Below are 19102 nucleotides of genomic sequence, written 5' to 3'. Positions count from 1 at the left end.
TTTGTACATAAACTTGCAATTTGTATTTGTATTTAACAGAAAGCTAGAACCCTAAGCATATTTACTTGGGAACTACTGATACATTATTGAGGATATATGTATAGGTGTGGGCTGGAAAGTGTTCTATTCAGCACATATTGGGCAGAATACAAGACAAAAGTCTTGTTTTGCCTTATCAGTTTTACTTCTCAAATACTACTTTTATTGTTGGGCTAAGGCATTCTGATCATAGCTACAATGAACACAAGTTTCATATGATGCTCTCTTGATAGGGATGGTAAGGCTAAGATACAGCTAACTGATGTGTGAGGCATTAAAGGAGAGAAGAGATGAGACATTAGCAAAACATGTAATTACAGCAGCAACATGCCTCCTACTCTAGAAGGCCAACCAATTAATGGAAACCTTTTTATGACGGATGTCCACAAATTCATCAAGTACAACACCTAGATTTCAAAAACTTAAATACAGCACCAGTGATTCCAAAGAGGTGCTGAAGTTTACCAGATGTGAAGGTGCCTAAGGCAAAATGCTTTTTCTAGGCATAAAGTCAGAGAATGATCTCAAGGTAGGGTCAGAAAGATGCATACTAGAAATGTGAGATACCAATGCCCAGTGTCCACTAGATAAGCGAAGTTGTATAGTAGTTTCTTATTTTTTCTAATGCATATACAAAAATGGGGACTTTCTGAGTACTTAAAAAGATAACAATGGACAGCAAGAAAGAGGGGAAGTGAACCTGTCTTGTGGGGCAATGTTATTTGATGCAATATTTCTTAGCATAGAATAAACAGAGAACAAATATTAGGGGTCTTTATTAAAACTTCTTCCTGAGAAATTCTTCCAAACACACATCCTAAAAGTATCACTGGATACAAATTAAATACAAAACATTAATTTTCCCACATGTAAAAGGTCTTGTGTTTCACATTTTGGAGCTCACTGCTCTTTGCTTCAGAATCTAGAAATTGAGAGAAACGGCGATGAATAAGGCAAGTACTGAAATCTATGGTCTTGATAACTGCCAGAAAAGATGGATGTTTAAAATGCCCTCTTTCATTTGTTCCAACTAGGAACTATTTTCAGTGTTTCTTGAAATTCCAGCAATCTTCCCTTGGAACGCTATCAGACATTGGCCTTAGAATTGGTATTTTTGTTTCTTTCAAGTTCTTTAAGGAATGTGCAGACACTATTTTATGTCGTTTTCCCAAGTTCTATTTTCTTCTGAATGACCCGTGCAGAATGGTAGATTAAAGAGTCAATGAGTCCTGCCACTGGGAAGAGAAAAAGGAGAGTCAATCTAGATGTTTCATGTCCAAAGATAAAATATTTTAACACAATGGCTATCACAGAAAAAAACCCAAAAACCTTCATTTGCTTTCTTCCAAAAGCAAAAAACAACAAAAACCCCTGCTCTGCAGCTATATAGGGATACATTTCTAAGCCTGCTAAAGTATAGGAATGATACTGCATGTCTGAAGAAATATGTAGTACATGATAAATATACTACTCACCACTGTTCACAGGAAATACTTTTGAAGAGCACCAAAGAATGCTTATACAACACTATTCTTATTTACTTTTTTACAGATGCTCAGTAGTTCATATGCTGGCTTATGCTAGGCTGAACCATAGATCAGCATCACCACAGACTTATTGTACAGCCTCTGAAGTCTCTTATTCAGCCATTCCATGTACAATGGAGTGCAAGGAGGCTTAAGCGTCTGCTGGAGGCCTCTGTGTAGCTGCAGTGATTTTGCATCTGGCTATGGGAGGGTGCACTTTGGGCACTGCTGTGGGAGAAAGGGAGTGCCAGCCTCTACTCCAAAACAACATATGAAGGATACCAGCAACAGGCCAGCATATTATTGTTGTCTTGTGTTCCATCCCAAATTCTCCTACTTGCCTAAAGCTGCCAAGTCCTAAGAGGAGCTACTGTGCTTTCTTAGCAGAGGGAAGCAGGGAGAGGGATAAGCCAATGCATTTTCCCAATATTTAAGATTTTTCAAGATACATCCTGTACATATTTTCTTTAAAAAAGGGTTAAATCGGGTCACAATCTTGTAAGAGATAGCAGGCTCTCCTCTTGGGACTTGACAACAAGCAGGCAGTGAGAGAAAATCAAAGCTGCACATCTGGAGCTACACATACACTGAATTAACATTTGGTCAAATTTTAGCTTTTGTTTCTGTTATTTTTGTAACTAATGAGGATCTTTAAAGTTGTCATTCTTGAAAATGCTATCAATAAGTATCCTGTATTGCTCAAAACATTTACAAACTAAAATGCAGACCAAAGATGGTTTTGATCGCCAAAATGCAAATCTAATACCTGTAAATACTCCTCCAATAATGGCACAAACTCCTGTGAGAAAATGTGTAAAGGACCTAAACAGGAAAAACATGTTTACATTACGAAGTATTCACATTATAAATTAAATGTTTCTACACTGAAAATAATAAAAAAACATGACCAAGAAAGGAAAATGTTTAGTGTCATTGAGCACCACTTGACTATGTCTATTGCAGAAGTGGCCATGCTCCAGAGGACGGGGGAATCATCTCTACTTTTAGCTTTACAAATATGCCACTGCAGTTACATTTTTCATAGAATCATAGAATAGTAGAGTTGGAAGAGACCTCATGGGCCATCCAGTCCAACCCCCTGCCAAGAAGCAGGAAATCGCATTCAAAGCATGATGACTGAGAATGACATCCCATTGCTAATGGCAATCTTCAAGGGCCAAAAATGGAAGAATTGAGATCAAAAGTAGTGTGGGAAGGCACAATGGGCTTGCAGGTCCCATAGCTAATACAATTTTCACTTATGCTCAAAGAATACTTTGACAGCTGCCTTAATAGGTTCCGACAGAACAGAGAACTTCACCAGTTCTACAGTGCATTTGTATATGTACATGATGCAAACAAAACATTTCATGGGGGAAAGGCTAGCTCTCAGTTTCATGTGAGAACCACTTACCTGTGTTTTTCTGTTAGTTTTACCATCATTGGAGAAAGCTCATAAAGCACAAATACACCAGGCAGACCCTGGTCTCCAATCAGCCCATTAGCTATTTTTTCATGTCTGGTTACTGAAAACTGATTTGTCCTGACCACCTAGGGAACACAAACATAGAAAGTAGTTTTAATTATAAATAAAATGGCACGACACAATGTTGAGTTTATGGCCTTGAGGATGACTGTATTAAATTAAGCTTCTCTGAATTCTCTGTCGGTTAAAAGCACTGTTAAGTACATTCTGCTTAATTCTCTCTTTTTTTCTCTTCTTCATATTTACATATACGCATAACCACATAATAACCATAACTTATCCTCCTTGTACAAAGCTCTCCCTGGCCACTGAATGAGTACTGCCACTATCAAGGGGGAGGAGCTCCAAAGTGTTCCTGGGCCCCAAGAATGGGAGAAATATTGGAAACAAACAAATAAAGAATATAAATCAATCAATCAATCCTAATTTAAAGAAAGCAAAGTCTTCTACTTCTTCTCTGGCTGCACAGCAGTAACCTGACTCTCAAGAAAACCAAAGGGAAGAACTAAATCCAAGAACAATTTTTTAAAAAACCAGATAGCTCTTACCTCACCATCAACCTTCATGTATATTGTAGGGACTACTTTTACAAAGTACTGGAACATCATGGAAGCTGAGAAGCAAAATAAAGTGTTAAGAAGCAAAGACAACAGAAACAAAGATTTAAAGAGCTATGAAGGTGGGGGCAAGTTTTCCCCTTTGAATGACAGATACTCAGACCATATCACAATGTCTTTTTGAAAGTCCTCTCCATAGCAGAAGAAAACTCATGGAACATACATTAACATTTGAGAAAGAGAAATGCTGTGTACTTTATTGCACAGAACTAGTCATACAACCATTTGGATCCTAGGCAAAACATCCAGCAGGTTTACGGATAATAGAAGACGCTGAAGATACTGACACTATGCATGTATGTCCATGTATGCACATGGTTACAGACTTACTAGTATCCATAAATCAGACAAAGAGATGTTCAATTCTGCAGTTTACTTTATCTTGGGTATATTTATATATGTACTATAGGTTAATATCTTAGGTGCTTAAGTTAAAGATTGAGTGTTTAGAGACGTATTGTCTTAAAATGGGCTCCCTTATGCAAATTATAGAACTGAGATGGGGAAGGAGAAAATGTGAAAGGAACCTATATAGTTCTCATATACATACATCACTATCTCTCTGACAGGAAGATTACTCTTATAGAAGACCAACTGAGAAGCCAAGTGCTCTCTTCCTGTAACCTCAATGAATTGCATAATAGCTTTTTGCTCAACTCAGGGAGATACTATAAATAGAATACTGATAAAAGCATATCTACATATCTCGTAGTATATTATCACATGTGATTGTTTGTCTTTGTTTGTGGGATTTATTATACTTCACTATTCCAACTTAAAATGAGGTGTTAGTACATTTATTTAACTACAAATTGAAAATCTAATTAGTTTGAAGCCAGTACCTTGCTGAGCCGAGACCACTGTCCCATCAAGTGGATTCACAATACCAGGGTAATCTCTCCCAAATGAAAGGTGCTTGATAATATGGGTCATGTTTATCTGGGGGGAAAAGGCCAACATTTTCAAGTGGTTACAAAACCAGCAAAGGGCACTTAAAAAAAACTGATGACACTCTCTCTTGCTGATAGAATCAATAGGTGTGAATTAGATCAGTCTTTTTTTTTTTTTGCTTAGTGTGAAACAGAGCAAAAGGACTTCAGCATCTGTGCGTGTTTTTTGCAAGCTGATGATGCTAATGTTGCTTCCCATTTTTTATCCAACATTATGAATATACAACCTTAGGGCAAAAGCTGTGCCAGAAATACAACCATCTCCCTGCAATTATATATATATATATTCCCTCTGGGAGCAAGAGCCTCGGGAATCAGATATGCTGTTTATAGGCAGAGGCATTACCAAAGAGTAAAAAGGCTCCTCCAGAATATACTTAAAAGAGGGAAGATCTCTACGTCTTAGCACTATTTTGAACTGCATGCTCATCAGCACACACTGAATGCAGTTTTATTCCAAATTGTGCCTTCTGATTTCTACAGATTCAGAGGCCATGCTAACACCACATAAATAAGTTGTATTTGCACTGGCAGCTGTTCTCCGCCCCTTTAGATATATATAAAAAACCCACAGTCTGCTTTTCCCAAGATACTTACATTATCAAGTCCAAAGCTCTGCAGATCATGAACTGTAAGAGAGAGACAACGTGAGATTATTTTACCCAAACTTTTTCAATGGAAAAAATATTTTAAAAATTAAAGAAGTAAAATTATAGCATTCTTACAAGCGCAGCATCTCCTAATACAGCACATGGCATAGAATTCCTTCAGCAAATATCATTTCATCTCTTATTCCACACTAATTAGACATGCAAGGAGAGAGATACCCCTCTTTTTCTATCACTCTGTACTTTGGCTACTGAAATACATTTTCTTAGCTTCAGTTCTGTAAAATATTATTTTCCAATTCGCAAATATGACATCAATCGAATGTCACATTCAGGGCATAAGCAATATAAATTTCCCCCAATATCTCAATTTGGTTGCAACTCTCCATGAAAAGTTACAAGTTGAGAATATATGATAGAAAGTCTAAGAAGCCGTGGAATTCATCACATGAAGAAGCTTGAGATACAACTGAACCTTCTGACATTTGAGAATACAGGAGAGAGGTACTAGACATTCCATTCTCAAGCTAACAACCATATGGAATCTTCTTTACATAAAATGCAACAGATGCCCAAGTTAAAAATATAATTCTGTCACACTGTTATTTTCAAATTTTAAGAGCAGATTTTCAAAGTGTGTCCGAAGATGTATTAAAAATCTACAAAGCTTCCCTGACAAATATCATTTGATAATTAATTTAAAACTTACATTTCTCTAGACTATTTATCAATATTAAAAAGACAATAAAGAGTGACAATATCATCTGACAATCAAGAAGACCAGTACATGTTATCATCTTACTATTAAGAAATAGTATAGCTTTTCTTTCTTTGCAATAATCTAAAACTTTCACAGGATCTTTATAGATTGCTTCTATTATTTTCTTTGTTTGAAGAGAACGATTTCTTTCGCTCTCATTTTTATGTTTAGTTTAGTATATATTTATATATTGTTTAGTTTAATGTAAGTTTATCAAGGCTTTAATTTCTGAAGTTCTAGCTGTATTTATAAATAGGGATCAATTCCTGCTGGAAGTAATAAAACTTTAAACAAGAAATGCTGGAGTGCCAGTCTTTCCCAGAAATCAGACTCTAAAAGGATATTTGGAAGATGCCATGTTTTGATTTAATCATGACCAACAATTAATTATATATATAAAGTAACGATTTAAGATCAAATTCTTGTTGTTAATGTCCAGCATTAGCAAGAATCTGAATACTATGCTTCTAAGAAATTTCTAATATTGCTTCTCTCTTTAAAAAAAACCAACAAGTTTATATTCTTGGTTCTCTATATTAATTGCTGCTGTTGGCATGAGTGCTAGAGGTATGTAATAAGTGAGCTATTTAGATTTATTTTCATCACCAAAAATGTTTTGATTTGCTATGACTACAATCCTGGTCTCATATCTCTTTCAGTTCTAAAGTAGAGCTTTCCAAACTGTATACTGCAACACGTTAGTGTGTCGGCTGCATTGTGTAGGTGTCACACAAACATAGTGAGAAACATCTGCATCTCTGTGAAAGAAGCAATAAACCATATATATTTAAAAATATAAATGAAAGATCTTCATGAGATATGTTGTGTCCCCATACATTTCGTTATTACAATTTCTGTATGTGTCTGTATTTCTTATAAGGGGTTGGTTTAACCTCCAGTTTGCTAGTAAAACTGAATTACTGTGTCGCGAAGTGACGCATAACTAAAAAGTGAGTCACCAGCATGAAGTGTCTGGAGTTTGTGTTCTCCCTCACTTCTCCTGCCCAAAACTGGTGTACCTCTCTGGTGTTATTCTAGTGTGCCATAAATTGAGCTACCACAAGAGAACCTTCAACTGGCCGACATCACCAGGTTTCAGGAGATCATAAAAAAACATGCAACTTTAGATCTTAAAGAACCCTCTGACAGCGAAATTCTATCATCAACTGGGAAACAGCTGTTTTTTCAATTATATTACACATGAAGAAATCTTCTAACAGCTCTTAAAATTAACCTAGACATCACCTCTAACCTGTAATCATCAACTACCTTGGTAACCAATTGCTAGATGGATAGAGAAGACATTTTTCCAACTCACCCTATTTTTTTTTCTTGCTTGCACTGAAAATCAGTAGAATTTGGTCCAAAGTGATTGGAAGTTTTAATAAAACTAAACAAGCACACTCCACATATTCAGATGACTATTGTACTATAAATCCTATTTGCACTTTCAACACCATAATCACTTAATGGGGAGCACGGCTGTATCCACACTTCTAATCCTTGACATCAGTGTGTTCTACAGAAATTATGAAGAGGCTTGTATATGTACATTGCTGTAAGTGCATAGGTTCTCTATCTGGAATATGAGGACAGAGGAGAGAAAAAGGCCGAATTTCACATTTTGCCTATATGCTCAGTCAACATACTGTAGTTTTGAAGAGGAGAACAGAGCTGTAAGTCAAAATGAAATCTTTTAAAAATCCTGATGGCTAGAGAAAAATCCACCTGCAGTCCCATGACTGAAAGCATGCAAAGTCTACTGATAACTCAAATTCTTAAGCAGTGCCATGCATCAGCTGGAGAAATTAATTGGATCAAACATGGATGGGACAGAATTAATAAAGGAAAGAAGACAGCAACACTTACTCTCAACAGCGTGCACTGCAAAAACGAGCAGGATTAAGAAAAGAAAGAGAGAAATGTTCAGAGCTCCATACTGTAAAGCAAGGATGCAAAAATCAAAGACAATTTTTAAAATTAATTTTGTTGATAGGAGCATTGGTTATGTTGCCTACAAAGACCCTGAACCTACAGCATACATTTTGTGAAGTCTCCACCAATATAATCAACCAGAGATTAAGTGTTGGCTGTCTATTGCTGGACAATAGGAGCTACAGAATCACAGATGAAATCAATATGCTGTAGGCTGAAGTATATCAAGTATTTCTTCAACCTGTCCGAGCTGAGCCATCCTTGTGAATGTGCTTTGCAAAAAGAGTATTTCATGAAACATGAAATATTCAGTTTTGTATGTGCAACACAAGGAAAGGATTCAATTCCTACTACGCACTTTCAGCAGAATGAGCGCAACTGACAATATTGTATCTTTACACTTACAGTGTGCAAAGTCTAGCAAAGAATTATTTTGTCTAAAAAATGGCAATGCGTAGCCATTCTAATATCACAGGTGCATAGGATGCCTAACACACAAACCTGCATCCTCTTTGTAACTTATGCAAATGTAAGTGCAACCTGTGTATGTGTAAATCCCAATTTGGCTTAATCCCCAAACCTCCCATTGAATGCCATCTTTTAATTCCTGGGAGGAATCTCTGCTGCTGCAGCATGCAAGTGGGGAGGAGAAAAGATATTAAATCCATAAAGCTCCAGCTGCTTTAAACTGCAAGCAGATAGACGTACTCCATTTGAGAGCACACCCTTATTTCCACCCAATAGTACTAATACTAACTTCTTCCCTGTGATCTATTCTGCTTCCCCTGCTCTGAATAAGTGATGCCAATGTAATAGCTATCTGTTAAATTTTCACAGTGTACTTTAACAGGAATACATAGCATTTTCTATTATGATTGATTTGGCAGGTGATTTGTTTATGATCTCCAGAGTTGAAATGATACTTAGGACCAAAGTGCTAGAGATACTATATAGAAAATGAAGTACTGATGCAGTAGAAATCAAAGGAAGACCTTATATGGTCAATCAAACACTTCATAAAAATGAAAATTCTAAAATGGTATATAGATCAATGAAGTAGAAATGAGAGGATGAGGAAATAACTGAAGAATTACAAAATATGAGCCTTAGAAGGAATTACGGACTTTTGAAAGAGAAAGAAAATAGGATTCACAAATGTCAGATATGGGAAAAGTTAAATATTTAGAAAAAAATGCAGTTTTAGCAAAATAACATTTTTTTTTGTGAAATCTCAAGAGTCAGGATAGAACAGAGATGATTCATGTATCTAAACAAGATGGATACTTTTGATGATGTTGATTTTCACATTTAAAATAACTCTAAAAACTGAGAAAAAATGTTAGCTTTTACCAAATACTAAATTTGACCAAAGACTAACAGTAGAAATATATTTCTTCATAGCTAGCAATAAGATGACTAGCAGAATTCACTGGTAACACATTTCAATTTACCAGAGTATTTGTGAAATCCTTAGCAAAGGACAGTTAAGTCAGTAGAAGAACAGGAAAGAACAGAAAATCCAATGTTGCCATTTGGGAGTATATAGAAGACTAAAGCCAAACATATATGTTTTGCCTTTTTAAAGTTTCCAGTAATACAAGGATGTGTTACTGAACAGGAAACAATCAATAGGTCAATGACATATATAGAGTACTAATCTATGGAAGAGTCACACAGAGGCTGCACTTTGATGGTAAGAAGAAAAACTAATAATGGAGAGCCATCAAGCATAAACCTTGAGAGGAAACATTTATAAGGGTTGCAGACAATTGCTTCAAGGTATCAAATTGATATGTGTGCTTCGTTCATTTTGAAAAACCCTGAAGAAACCAAAATATTTCATGAAGTACTTTATTCACTTTAAGTCACAATCCAATAATTTGGATCTATATATTCACATCCTGACTTTCATATGAGAAAAAAACAGAACTACACAACAGTCTGCAGCATTATAACGCGAAAGTTTCTGGATTACAACTATAACAGAAATGAGGCAAAAACTGAAATCCTGTTCAAGCTACAAATTCTTGAATTAAAATAAGCAATTCAGAGCGATGAATAGGGAAACAATGAGTTCTGTATTTCGATTACTATTCCAAGTCATGACTGCATAGCTGCAGGGAAGAGGAGAACTTCTTGCATAAGAGAGTGCTAGACAGCACTCTACACAAGCATGTAACAGTACAAACCATAGAATAACCCAAACTTATGCCAGTGCAATTGCCCAAAAGAATTTTTGTCCAAACAGAAAGTCAAGAAACTAACTGTTGCTGCTTTAAAGTAATGTCAACTTGCATCTTTAGAATATTTTAAATCTATTTCTTTGGGGTATCTTGTGAAAGTGAGAGCCAGTATAGTTTTATGCATTGAGTATTAAGACTACTGCACTGAGAGACCAGAGTTCAAATCTTTCCTTGGCCATAGTGGCAACCCATTACATGACCATGGGCAAGTGACACTCTTGCCCTCTGAGGAAAGCAAAAGCAAGTACCCTCTACAGCAATATTGCCATAGGTTTGCCTTAGGGCAGGCATGGGCAAACTTTGACCCTCCAGGTGTTTTGTACTTCAACTCCTACAAATCCTAATAGCTGGTTAGGATTTGTGGGAGTTGAAGTCCAAAACACCTGGAGGGCCGCAATTTGCCCATGCCTGCCTTAGGGGCACCGTAAGTTGGAAACAACTTGAACGATAATGTGAAATTGTGCTGAAATTTTACTCAGGAATTTTCATGTTTTGCTTTGTAAACCACTCCAAGATTTGTAATTGAAAAGGTGTTAATAAATGTTTTAAATAATGTGTTAGTTTATTATTTAAGTTGTTAAATTAATTCCTGTTGATTAATACTTATTGGTTGCTTTAAAATTTTTAATCCTGACACTGAAATGGCTATTTATAGTATCAGATTTACAAAAGAAAAATAAAGATCTGGCTGGACTAAATGTGGCAACAGAGGCAGAAAAACCCTGACTTCCATAATGTATGGGATGACATTCCCAGCACTCCATAACCTTAGCTATACTGAGAGGGGACGACAGGACAAAACGTCTGGAAATCCAGGTGTTCCATACCCCAGTGCTACAGCTTTTTTCCTTATGTATATAGAGTCTCATGTTTACCAACAATGCCAGTCCCTTCTCACTCCAGTGACAGTATACTAGGTATTCCTTCTGTGGTTCATGACAGTTAACAGTATTTCCTAAAAATCAGAACAGAGGTGGGGATATCTGTGGCTCTCCGCATGTTGTCAGAGTACAACACATGTTATTCCTTATCACGTCTAGTATAACAGCCCTAGATAATAACCACAACAGTGTTCCCCCTCTGGTTTAGAAAAAGACAACATCACAAGAACAATTATGAAGAATACAAATTACTTTACCATGAACATGAGACTGCTGGAAGCTTTTTCCTGGTGCAAAGTGAAAATTGCCTGCTACCTGTAAAAAGGCAACCACACTTCATTGAACTATTCAGCAACCCATAGTGTGCAAGTTTGAAAATAATCTGCTCTTCTGAATTGCAAATAGTATTTTATATAAAAATCATCCAACATTTGGTAATACAACAGCAAAGAAAAATACTGGGCACATACAGAAAATACCTTAATGCATTATTCACTTTCATATCCAGAATCATTATCCCTGTATGCACAAACCCTAGATACTCAAGAAATATAGCACTCTTAAAACAGTAGTTTTAGGAGTAATTCATTAGATCTATAATGGTACAACAATATTTTTTCTTTTTATTTTCGTTATTTTCTTGTTTTCTTCCACCTGTTTCTATATTTTGAATGCACAAAAATTAAAGTTTGTTTCCTGGCCACCTTTGGCATTAGGATTCCAAACATCTGACAAAATAAATGATAAATATGACTAAACTTACTTTGTTAACCTCTAGAAATCCATACACTTTGCAGCCTTCATTTTTCTGTTCTTGCATTTTCTGGCTGAATCCTTCCCTCTTGCATTGTTCTATAGTATCTGGATTTTTGAAGGCCCAGCCTCGCCGCCTATATGCTTCTCGCACATCGTCACAAGTATTACAACACCTGCGATAAATTGCCATAACAATCAATGGACATGTTCAGCTCCAAAATCATGGTGCATCTACAAACCTGAAAATGCTCCCTTTCATTCTGAAAATATTGTTTTACCTAGAACTCAGTATTGCCTACTTACCCTAGTAGGCTGAATTCATGCATTTGATTTCCAAAACCAGATGCATAGTCACTTCTAGTTTTGAACAGAGCTTCCTGTGAGATTCTTATATGGAATTTAAGAATTTCTTTTACAAAAAACATAAAGAGCTAAATTGGATCCTGGGGTAATGCTAAATGCAACTTGTGGGCTTCACAAGATGTATCCCTGCCTTATAAGGAACAGCCAAGGAGCATGAAGTCATATGCAATCTAGATCTCCTTGTCATCCAATCAGAATGGATTCTATACTTCCAGCACAGTGTCTGAGTAGTAGTACAGCGTACATTTTAAGGCAAACCCAGTTATGTTTTGAGAAGATTTTAAGGAAGAGGCTGGATGGCCACTGCTCAGGGATGCATTAGGGGTAGATTTCTGACTCAGCAGAAGCTGAAGTAGATGAGCCTTGGAATCCCTGCCAGCAACATGATTCTAAGCTGAAGGTCTATGCAAGTTTCTCTGCTACATCCTGGCTAGGGCATGGGACTGAGTCATCTTCCATTCAGGGACTGCCACACAGACCAATTTACAGAAACATCTGCTATATGAAGTTTTGAAAGGATCTATGCAAACAAGACTACAGTTTGAAGTTACTGCTGCAGTTTACCAACTGTTGTTATAACTAGGTTCCACATGTAAATAACTTTACAAAAAAACTTACACATATCCGATTTTGTCTCAAACAAAAGCATTTTTGTACAACCATATATAGTCTTCTCAGCTATTATGACTTTACTCACAGAAGCAACTTACAGGAGCCTTCCCATGAGCACAGTAAGCAACCAAATTCTATGGAGAGTTAGGCTCCCCCTCCTTCTACATATAACACTGGCCAAAATTCCCAAAATGGCACTAATTTTCCCCTTTCAGCTCTAGGTTTTGAAATACAGAACATATGCCCACCACCAGTCACCATCCGCTCACCCAGAGAAAATCATGATAATCATATCTAAGAAATTAGAGTTGATGCGGTGTATTCAATGCAATTTTCTGAATCAGCACCCCAAATAGTCCCAGGAACAGGCCTAAAAACCTAGACACAAATGATTTTTTTTTTTTGCTGGGCTGAGTAATTAATGCCACACACAGTTGCTATCATCATCTGAAGGACAGAAGAGGAAGGATATTCATCACTGCCCATTTATTAACTATGATGGATGCTTTTGCGTTTTATAAATTTGAACAATTGTATTTTATGTGATGTTATGTGTGTCTGCTGTGGTTGCTGCTATAATTTTATGTGTTATTGTTTTTATACTTATGTACTGTTTATTTAATATGCTGCACTCCGGAGTGCTTTTGTGAGCGACCCCGAGTCCCTTCGGGGAGATGATGGTGGGGAATAGATGATGATGATGATTACTATTATGGTCTACTGAGCCCCGTCAACCCCATCTTCAAGTGATCACAACAAGAAAAAACAGTTCCTGATTACAAGCGACTATGTAATCACTTCTTTTCAGAAGATCTAGGAGTTACTATGGCTATGCAATCCTTTTGCGCAATCCCATAGGTCATAATGAAAGAAGCCAGACATACTTTATATCATCAGACTCTGCTCCATAACAGCTTTCACACCGATCAGGATCTAAAGAGTTTGGATCAAATATCGTCTCCTCTTCTTTTCCCAGCTCTGAAATAAAAACAGACATAATACTTGTACCAGTAACAAACAGATTAGGCATTACTCTATCAATGCAGTGTACTCCCAGGCATTGCTAACACTGGCGCACCTCCATTAGCAATAGGAAATATGTGGCCCCCATTTACACAAGGTACCTATTTTGTGATTTCAACTACCTTCACACCAGATGCCAAAGAATAAAACCCCATTGTTAGCATCTTGTTGCAATACTGCTCCCACAGTGGAACAGCAAATCTATTCTACCATGTCTCTCTGCCTCTGGAGTCACATGCTTGCCATCTTTATCCAAGCGCTGCTTGAAGAGATTATGTTCGACATCTAACTGTTGCTCTCCAGCTACATCCATCGCATCAATGCTCAAATCTGAAAAACATTAAGAATAAGATTTTCTAAGATCTCAAAATGGTAATTTAAAGTTTCCGCTGCATGATATACCCACTGGGCTGTCACAGCACAGAAGACACAGAATACAGAATTATTCTCACAAAAACCTTCCAAGGCTTACTACGGTTGACTAACATTTGTTTTAACAAGATCACCAAATATTTAAAAATGACCTCTACAGTGCTATAAGTGGCTATACAAATAAAATAATGTTCACTAAGTAGTACAGCACAGACCTACACAAATAAGGCTCATCAATCCCCAACTAAAGAAATCTCATACAGAAAGGCATATGACATATTCCTAGTACAGTAACAATATCCTTATAAACAGTTAAATTCTGTAGAAAACAGCTTTCTACAAGTAAGAATTCAAGATGACATGTGCCACAATTCATCATATGCTGCAGCGTAGAAAGTGATAAGCAACTTGCCCAGTTTCACTGCTGAAGTCTGAAAACGGCGAAAATAACCTTCTTGCACTATTTCAAAATTACCACCTAAGGACTAACAACCCTCTCACCCCCCTCAAAAACATTCTTTCTGCAAAGATTTAAAAAAGCTTGATAACAATGTCAAAATACTGTCCATTTTTTCTGTTTAATATAACCAAAAAGCCAGATTACACAGCATCTACTTACAAGCACATGGCATATGTGGAAAGACAACATCTATGTTTATCCGTAGCTTGTCTCCTCGTGACTTGTCAACGTATAATTCTGGGTGAACCTGATAAAAAAGTCAAGTTTTAAAAAATAATAATTTGATCTAGAAATTCACAGGAACTGTTTTTCTGCCTTCCAAATTTTGTTATGGACATGTACTTCTAACCACCCTACTTTCAGGCAACATAAGAGAGAAAGAAATTCTGTAGGATGTCAGAGAATGTCATTTTAGAGTCTATTATATATAAAAGACCATAGTCAGCTTTGATTACCTGACTAACAGGATTTAAAGAATGTTGCTCAAGAGCATTATCATATTCAGGATCATAGTGAGTGGGTTACAAGTTAACTTTTGTCTTCCTGTTCAACTCATAATCTCTAGTGAAGAAAGTGAGAATACCTAGAAACACAGTTATTGCTAGGCATTACTGGGGCAGGAGAAAGAACACTATAACATTATTGACCTCCTTTGATCAGGCAAGCATGAAGGAACAGAAGATCCCAATGAGCAGGAAAGGAAAAATACAACAGAAATAGCACACTGTACATTCCCTTTCATCTGTGAGAAAAGCTAGCCAACATATGTTACATAAATCTGTTATATCTAATCAGGGAAACAAAGTTTCTTTTATAAAATTATCATGATGAGGTCTGGATAACTTTTTATCAGCTGTGAAAACTTCAAAAAATTTTATCACTCCTATTCTAAGAAATTAAGGAAGGCAAACATGGCCGCTTTCGTAATTTTACCAGCTGTCATGTGAATACAATGGTAAGCTGGAAAAAAAAGTTTCTTATTCACAGTAACCCAATGAACAGGGAGCTGGCTCTAAATTTTCATGGCCTGATACGTTATCTGTAATTATTATTAATAATAATATTTTATTTCCAACCCGCACCTCTCTCACCGAAGGGATTCAGGGAAGCTTCCAAACATAACACAACAAGGCAAACATTCAATGCCATAAAATATAAACATACAATTAAAACAAAATAAACGACTTTGGCTAAAAGTTATACATCAGTCAGTTAGGCATCATTTATCATTATTGACACGTCCAGCATCAGAATGTAAAGACAAAGCAAGAATTGCATTTGAAACAGAGTTAAATTCACTTACCTCCTTTGTGAGATAGTACTGGAGCTCTGAGAAGAACAGTAAGAACATGATGAGACCACTTATCACAGTCACTGTGCATGAAAAGAAAAGCAAACATTACATATAGCCGTATGTTTCCGCTTAGGCTCATCCTAGCATCTGGCAACACGAGAAGCTGCTTTATCAGTCTCTATTATAAACAAACAAGTTTCTTGATAACTGAGCAAGTTAAATGCCCTTGAATATCTCCCAGAAGCTTCCAAAAATACAAGAATCCCTTAAGAGATAAACTCATATTAAGGAGTTTCCTGCATTCGTGATAAAGTATTTAGGAGTTTCCCATTCATTTTTAAGAACGAAAGGTATTGTTCTAGGCCACAGAAATGAAGTTGGGGGCACGTTTTATGAATGAGAACATAGTATTATATATATTATTGTGTGTTTTATATATATGTTTGTGTGTGTGTGTAAATATAGCATGACAAGAAAACTCGTTCTTCTTCCAATAAGCTTTTTGGAAGTGACAGACCAGAATGAGAGCACAATTAAACCAAAACATATGTAAAACAGCACCATCTCAATGTCTGTTTTATGTCTACTATGGAATATTTCACCCATTATTTTTTCTACAACAAATATCATTTTTATGTAAGAAAATGTATACAAAACATGTCATTTGTTGTGTTTTGTTGTTTGTTTTTTAAAAAAGAGTACATGATATAAATCAATGGTCAGGTGAAGTTTTCCCATAGAGGAACATAAAGCAACATAAACACCTGGTAGAAGTAGGAGTGCCAATTTAAGAAATATGGTGTGCTTTTTAAAAAGTAAAATATACAGCATGAACATAAGGCTGTAGGAAACAATGTGCCGTAGGATATTATTTCAGAGAAAGGAACTGGCAAAAATTACCTCTGAATCTTCCTTGTATAAGGAATATAATACAGTAATTATAAAAATGTAGATATAAATTACTAATCCAGATCAGGTCTAGGCTATTTGTACGACCGCATCCCCTTGTACGAACCTGCCCAGGCCCTGAAATCTTCAAGATTCTCTCGGTCCCACCTCCATCTCAAGCTCAATTGGTGGGAACGAGAGAGGGGGCTTTCCTTCTCGATGGCTGCCCCTCAACTCTGGAACTCCCTGCACAGGGAAGCCAGAATGGCCCCCTCTCTGCTGTGCTTCCAGCAGCAAGCTAAAGCCTTTGTATTCAGGCAGGCTTTTAAAGATGAAGGTGTTTAAGATCAATTCAGGAAGTGCTGTGGTTTTAACTCTGAATGGGTTTTAATGGTTTTTAACTGGGAACTGTGGAGCCACAGTGGCGCAGTGGGTTAAACCCTTGTGCCAGCTGAACTGTTGACCTGGAGATCTGAAGGCCGGCGATTCGAATTTGCAAGATGGGTGAGCTCCCATCTGTCAGTCCCAGCTTCCATGCGGGGACAAGAGAGAAACCTCCCACAGGATGGTAACACATCCGGGAATCTCCTGGGCAACATCTCTCACACCAGAAGCGACTTGTAGTATACTCTCAAATAGCTTCTGACACAATTACAAAAAAAAATAAAAAATCCCTGGGAACTTTTAAATAATGGCTATATTTAATCCTGTTTTAATATTCGTATATTTGTATATTTTTAAATTGTTATGCTGATGCTTTTATCTTAAGCCGCTTTGAGTCCCCTTTTGGGGGAGATAAAGCAGGGTATAAATAATTGTAGTAGTAGTAGTAGTAGTAATAATAATAAACATAATTCCTTATCTGGAAATTGGAAATCTACAGTTGTCTACAAGAGTTGCAGAGACTGTGAGAGGTGGCTCAAGGTCCACTAATTTGGGCTTCATTCCCAAAACCATTTAACAATATTTTGTATAAGATTACATTCAGGCTGTGTATATAAGGAATATATATAGAATGAATTCCTTGTTTAGATTGGGATGCCCTCTTTACCATCACTCAATATATATATATATATATATATATATATATATATATATATATATATATATATGAATGAAAATATTCAATAACTGGAAAAATCCGGAATTCAAAACACTTCCTAGTCTCAAAAAATATTTCAAATGAGGGACAATCAAACTCTACCAGGCATGGGCCAACTTGGGCCTTCCATCCATGTGTTTTGGACTTCAACTCCCACCATTCCTAACAGCCTCAGGCCCTTTCCTTTTCCCCCTCAGCCGCTTAAGCGGCTGAGGGGGAAAAGGAAGGGGCCTGAGGCTGTTAGGAATGGTGGGAGTTGAAGTCCAAAACACATGGATGGAAGGCCCAAGTTGGCCCATGCCTGCTTTACACAAACACTCCAAGGCTCAGGTGTCCAAAGGTGCATCTACACTGTAGAATTAATGCAGTTTGACACCACTTTAACCGCCATGGCTCATTGTAAGGATTGTAGTTTGTTGAGACAACAGAACCCTTTGGCAGAGAAGGCTGAAGAGCTTGTACAATGACCGTACAACCCTCAGGACCCTATAGCCGTGCGCCATGGCAGTGACAGCGGTGCCAATCCGCATTCCCTCTCCGCCCCCGGGCGCCCCCGGCCCAGCGGCCTCTCTCACCCAGCGCCCCGCCGCAGGTCTTAACGCGGAAGTCTTCCAGGGTCTTCGGGAAAGCGTCAAACCGCTTCAGCCTCCAGAGAGACTCCATGGCCGGCGCTCTCCCTGGCCACCCGGAAGTGGCGGCAGACTTCCGGCGCTGGCCACGCCCCCTAGCAACCGACACGCGTGTGCTGGGCCCTGTGCCAACCGGCCTTGGTTTCCTTTGGTGAAGAGCGCCTTGACATGAGCTTGGACTCCATGGCCTTGAGCAGGCATGGGCTAACTTGGGCTCTCCAGGTGTTTTGGACTTCAACTCTCACCATTCTTAACAGCAGCCAAACGCAGCATTGTCCAAACACGGAATCCAGGAACATGAAAGGCACTGCAGACTAACTCAACCATAGCAGAGCACTTGATGGACCATCCTGGACACAGCCTCTTATTGGAGAACACAGAAATGCTGGACCACTTTAACAACCACCATGTCAGACTACACAGAGAAGCCACTGAAATCCACAAGCATGTGGACAATTTCCACAGAAAGGAGGAAACTATGAAAATGAACAAAATCAGGCTACCAGTATTTAAAAAAAAACCCTCCAAAATCAGAACAGTAAATAAAGAACAACACTC

The 19102-nt window shown here is 37.5% G+C and overlaps 1 protein-coding gene across 3 annotated transcripts; it reads right to left on the bottom strand.

The window, feature by feature from the left end:
* Positions 1 to 799: 799 nt before the first annotated feature.
* Positions 800 to 18641, bottom strand: ergic3 (ERGIC and golgi 3). Of its 3 annotated transcripts, none has more exons than XM_003220473.4 (14): positions 18491 to 18641; positions 15935 to 16005; positions 14791 to 14878; positions 14010 to 14129; positions 13661 to 13754; positions 11809 to 11974; positions 11303 to 11360; positions 7856 to 7870; positions 5216 to 5247; positions 4511 to 4607; positions 3600 to 3664; positions 2980 to 3116; positions 2332 to 2387; positions 800 to 1274 (listed from the first exon to the last, which is right to left on the bottom strand). In XM_003220473.4, the coding sequence occupies exons 1-14, from the start codon at positions 18576 to 18578 to the stop codon at positions 1195 to 1197; spliced, it is 1167 nt and encodes a 388-aa protein (XP_003220521.1). In that variant the 5' UTR covers positions 18579 to 18641; the 3' UTR covers positions 800 to 1194. The 3 variants fall into 3 exon arrangements, with proteins under 3 accessions (XP_003220521.1, XP_062834820.1, XP_003220520.1); XM_062978750.1 differs by having other exon boundaries at positions 14043 to 14129; XM_003220472.4 differs by lacking the exon at positions 7856 to 7870.
* Positions 18642 to 19102: the final 461 nt, after the last annotated feature.

The sequence above is a fragment of the Anolis carolinensis genome, chromosome 4 (genome assembly GCF_035594765.1).
Source record: "Anolis carolinensis isolate JA03-04 chromosome 4, rAnoCar3.1.pri, whole genome shotgun sequence".
NCBI lineage: Eukaryota > Metazoa > Chordata > Lepidosauria > Squamata > Dactyloidae > Anolis > Anolis carolinensis.
The sequence above is the reverse complement of the archived record's forward strand: the minus strand, read 5'-3'. Positions and strand labels throughout refer to the sequence as shown.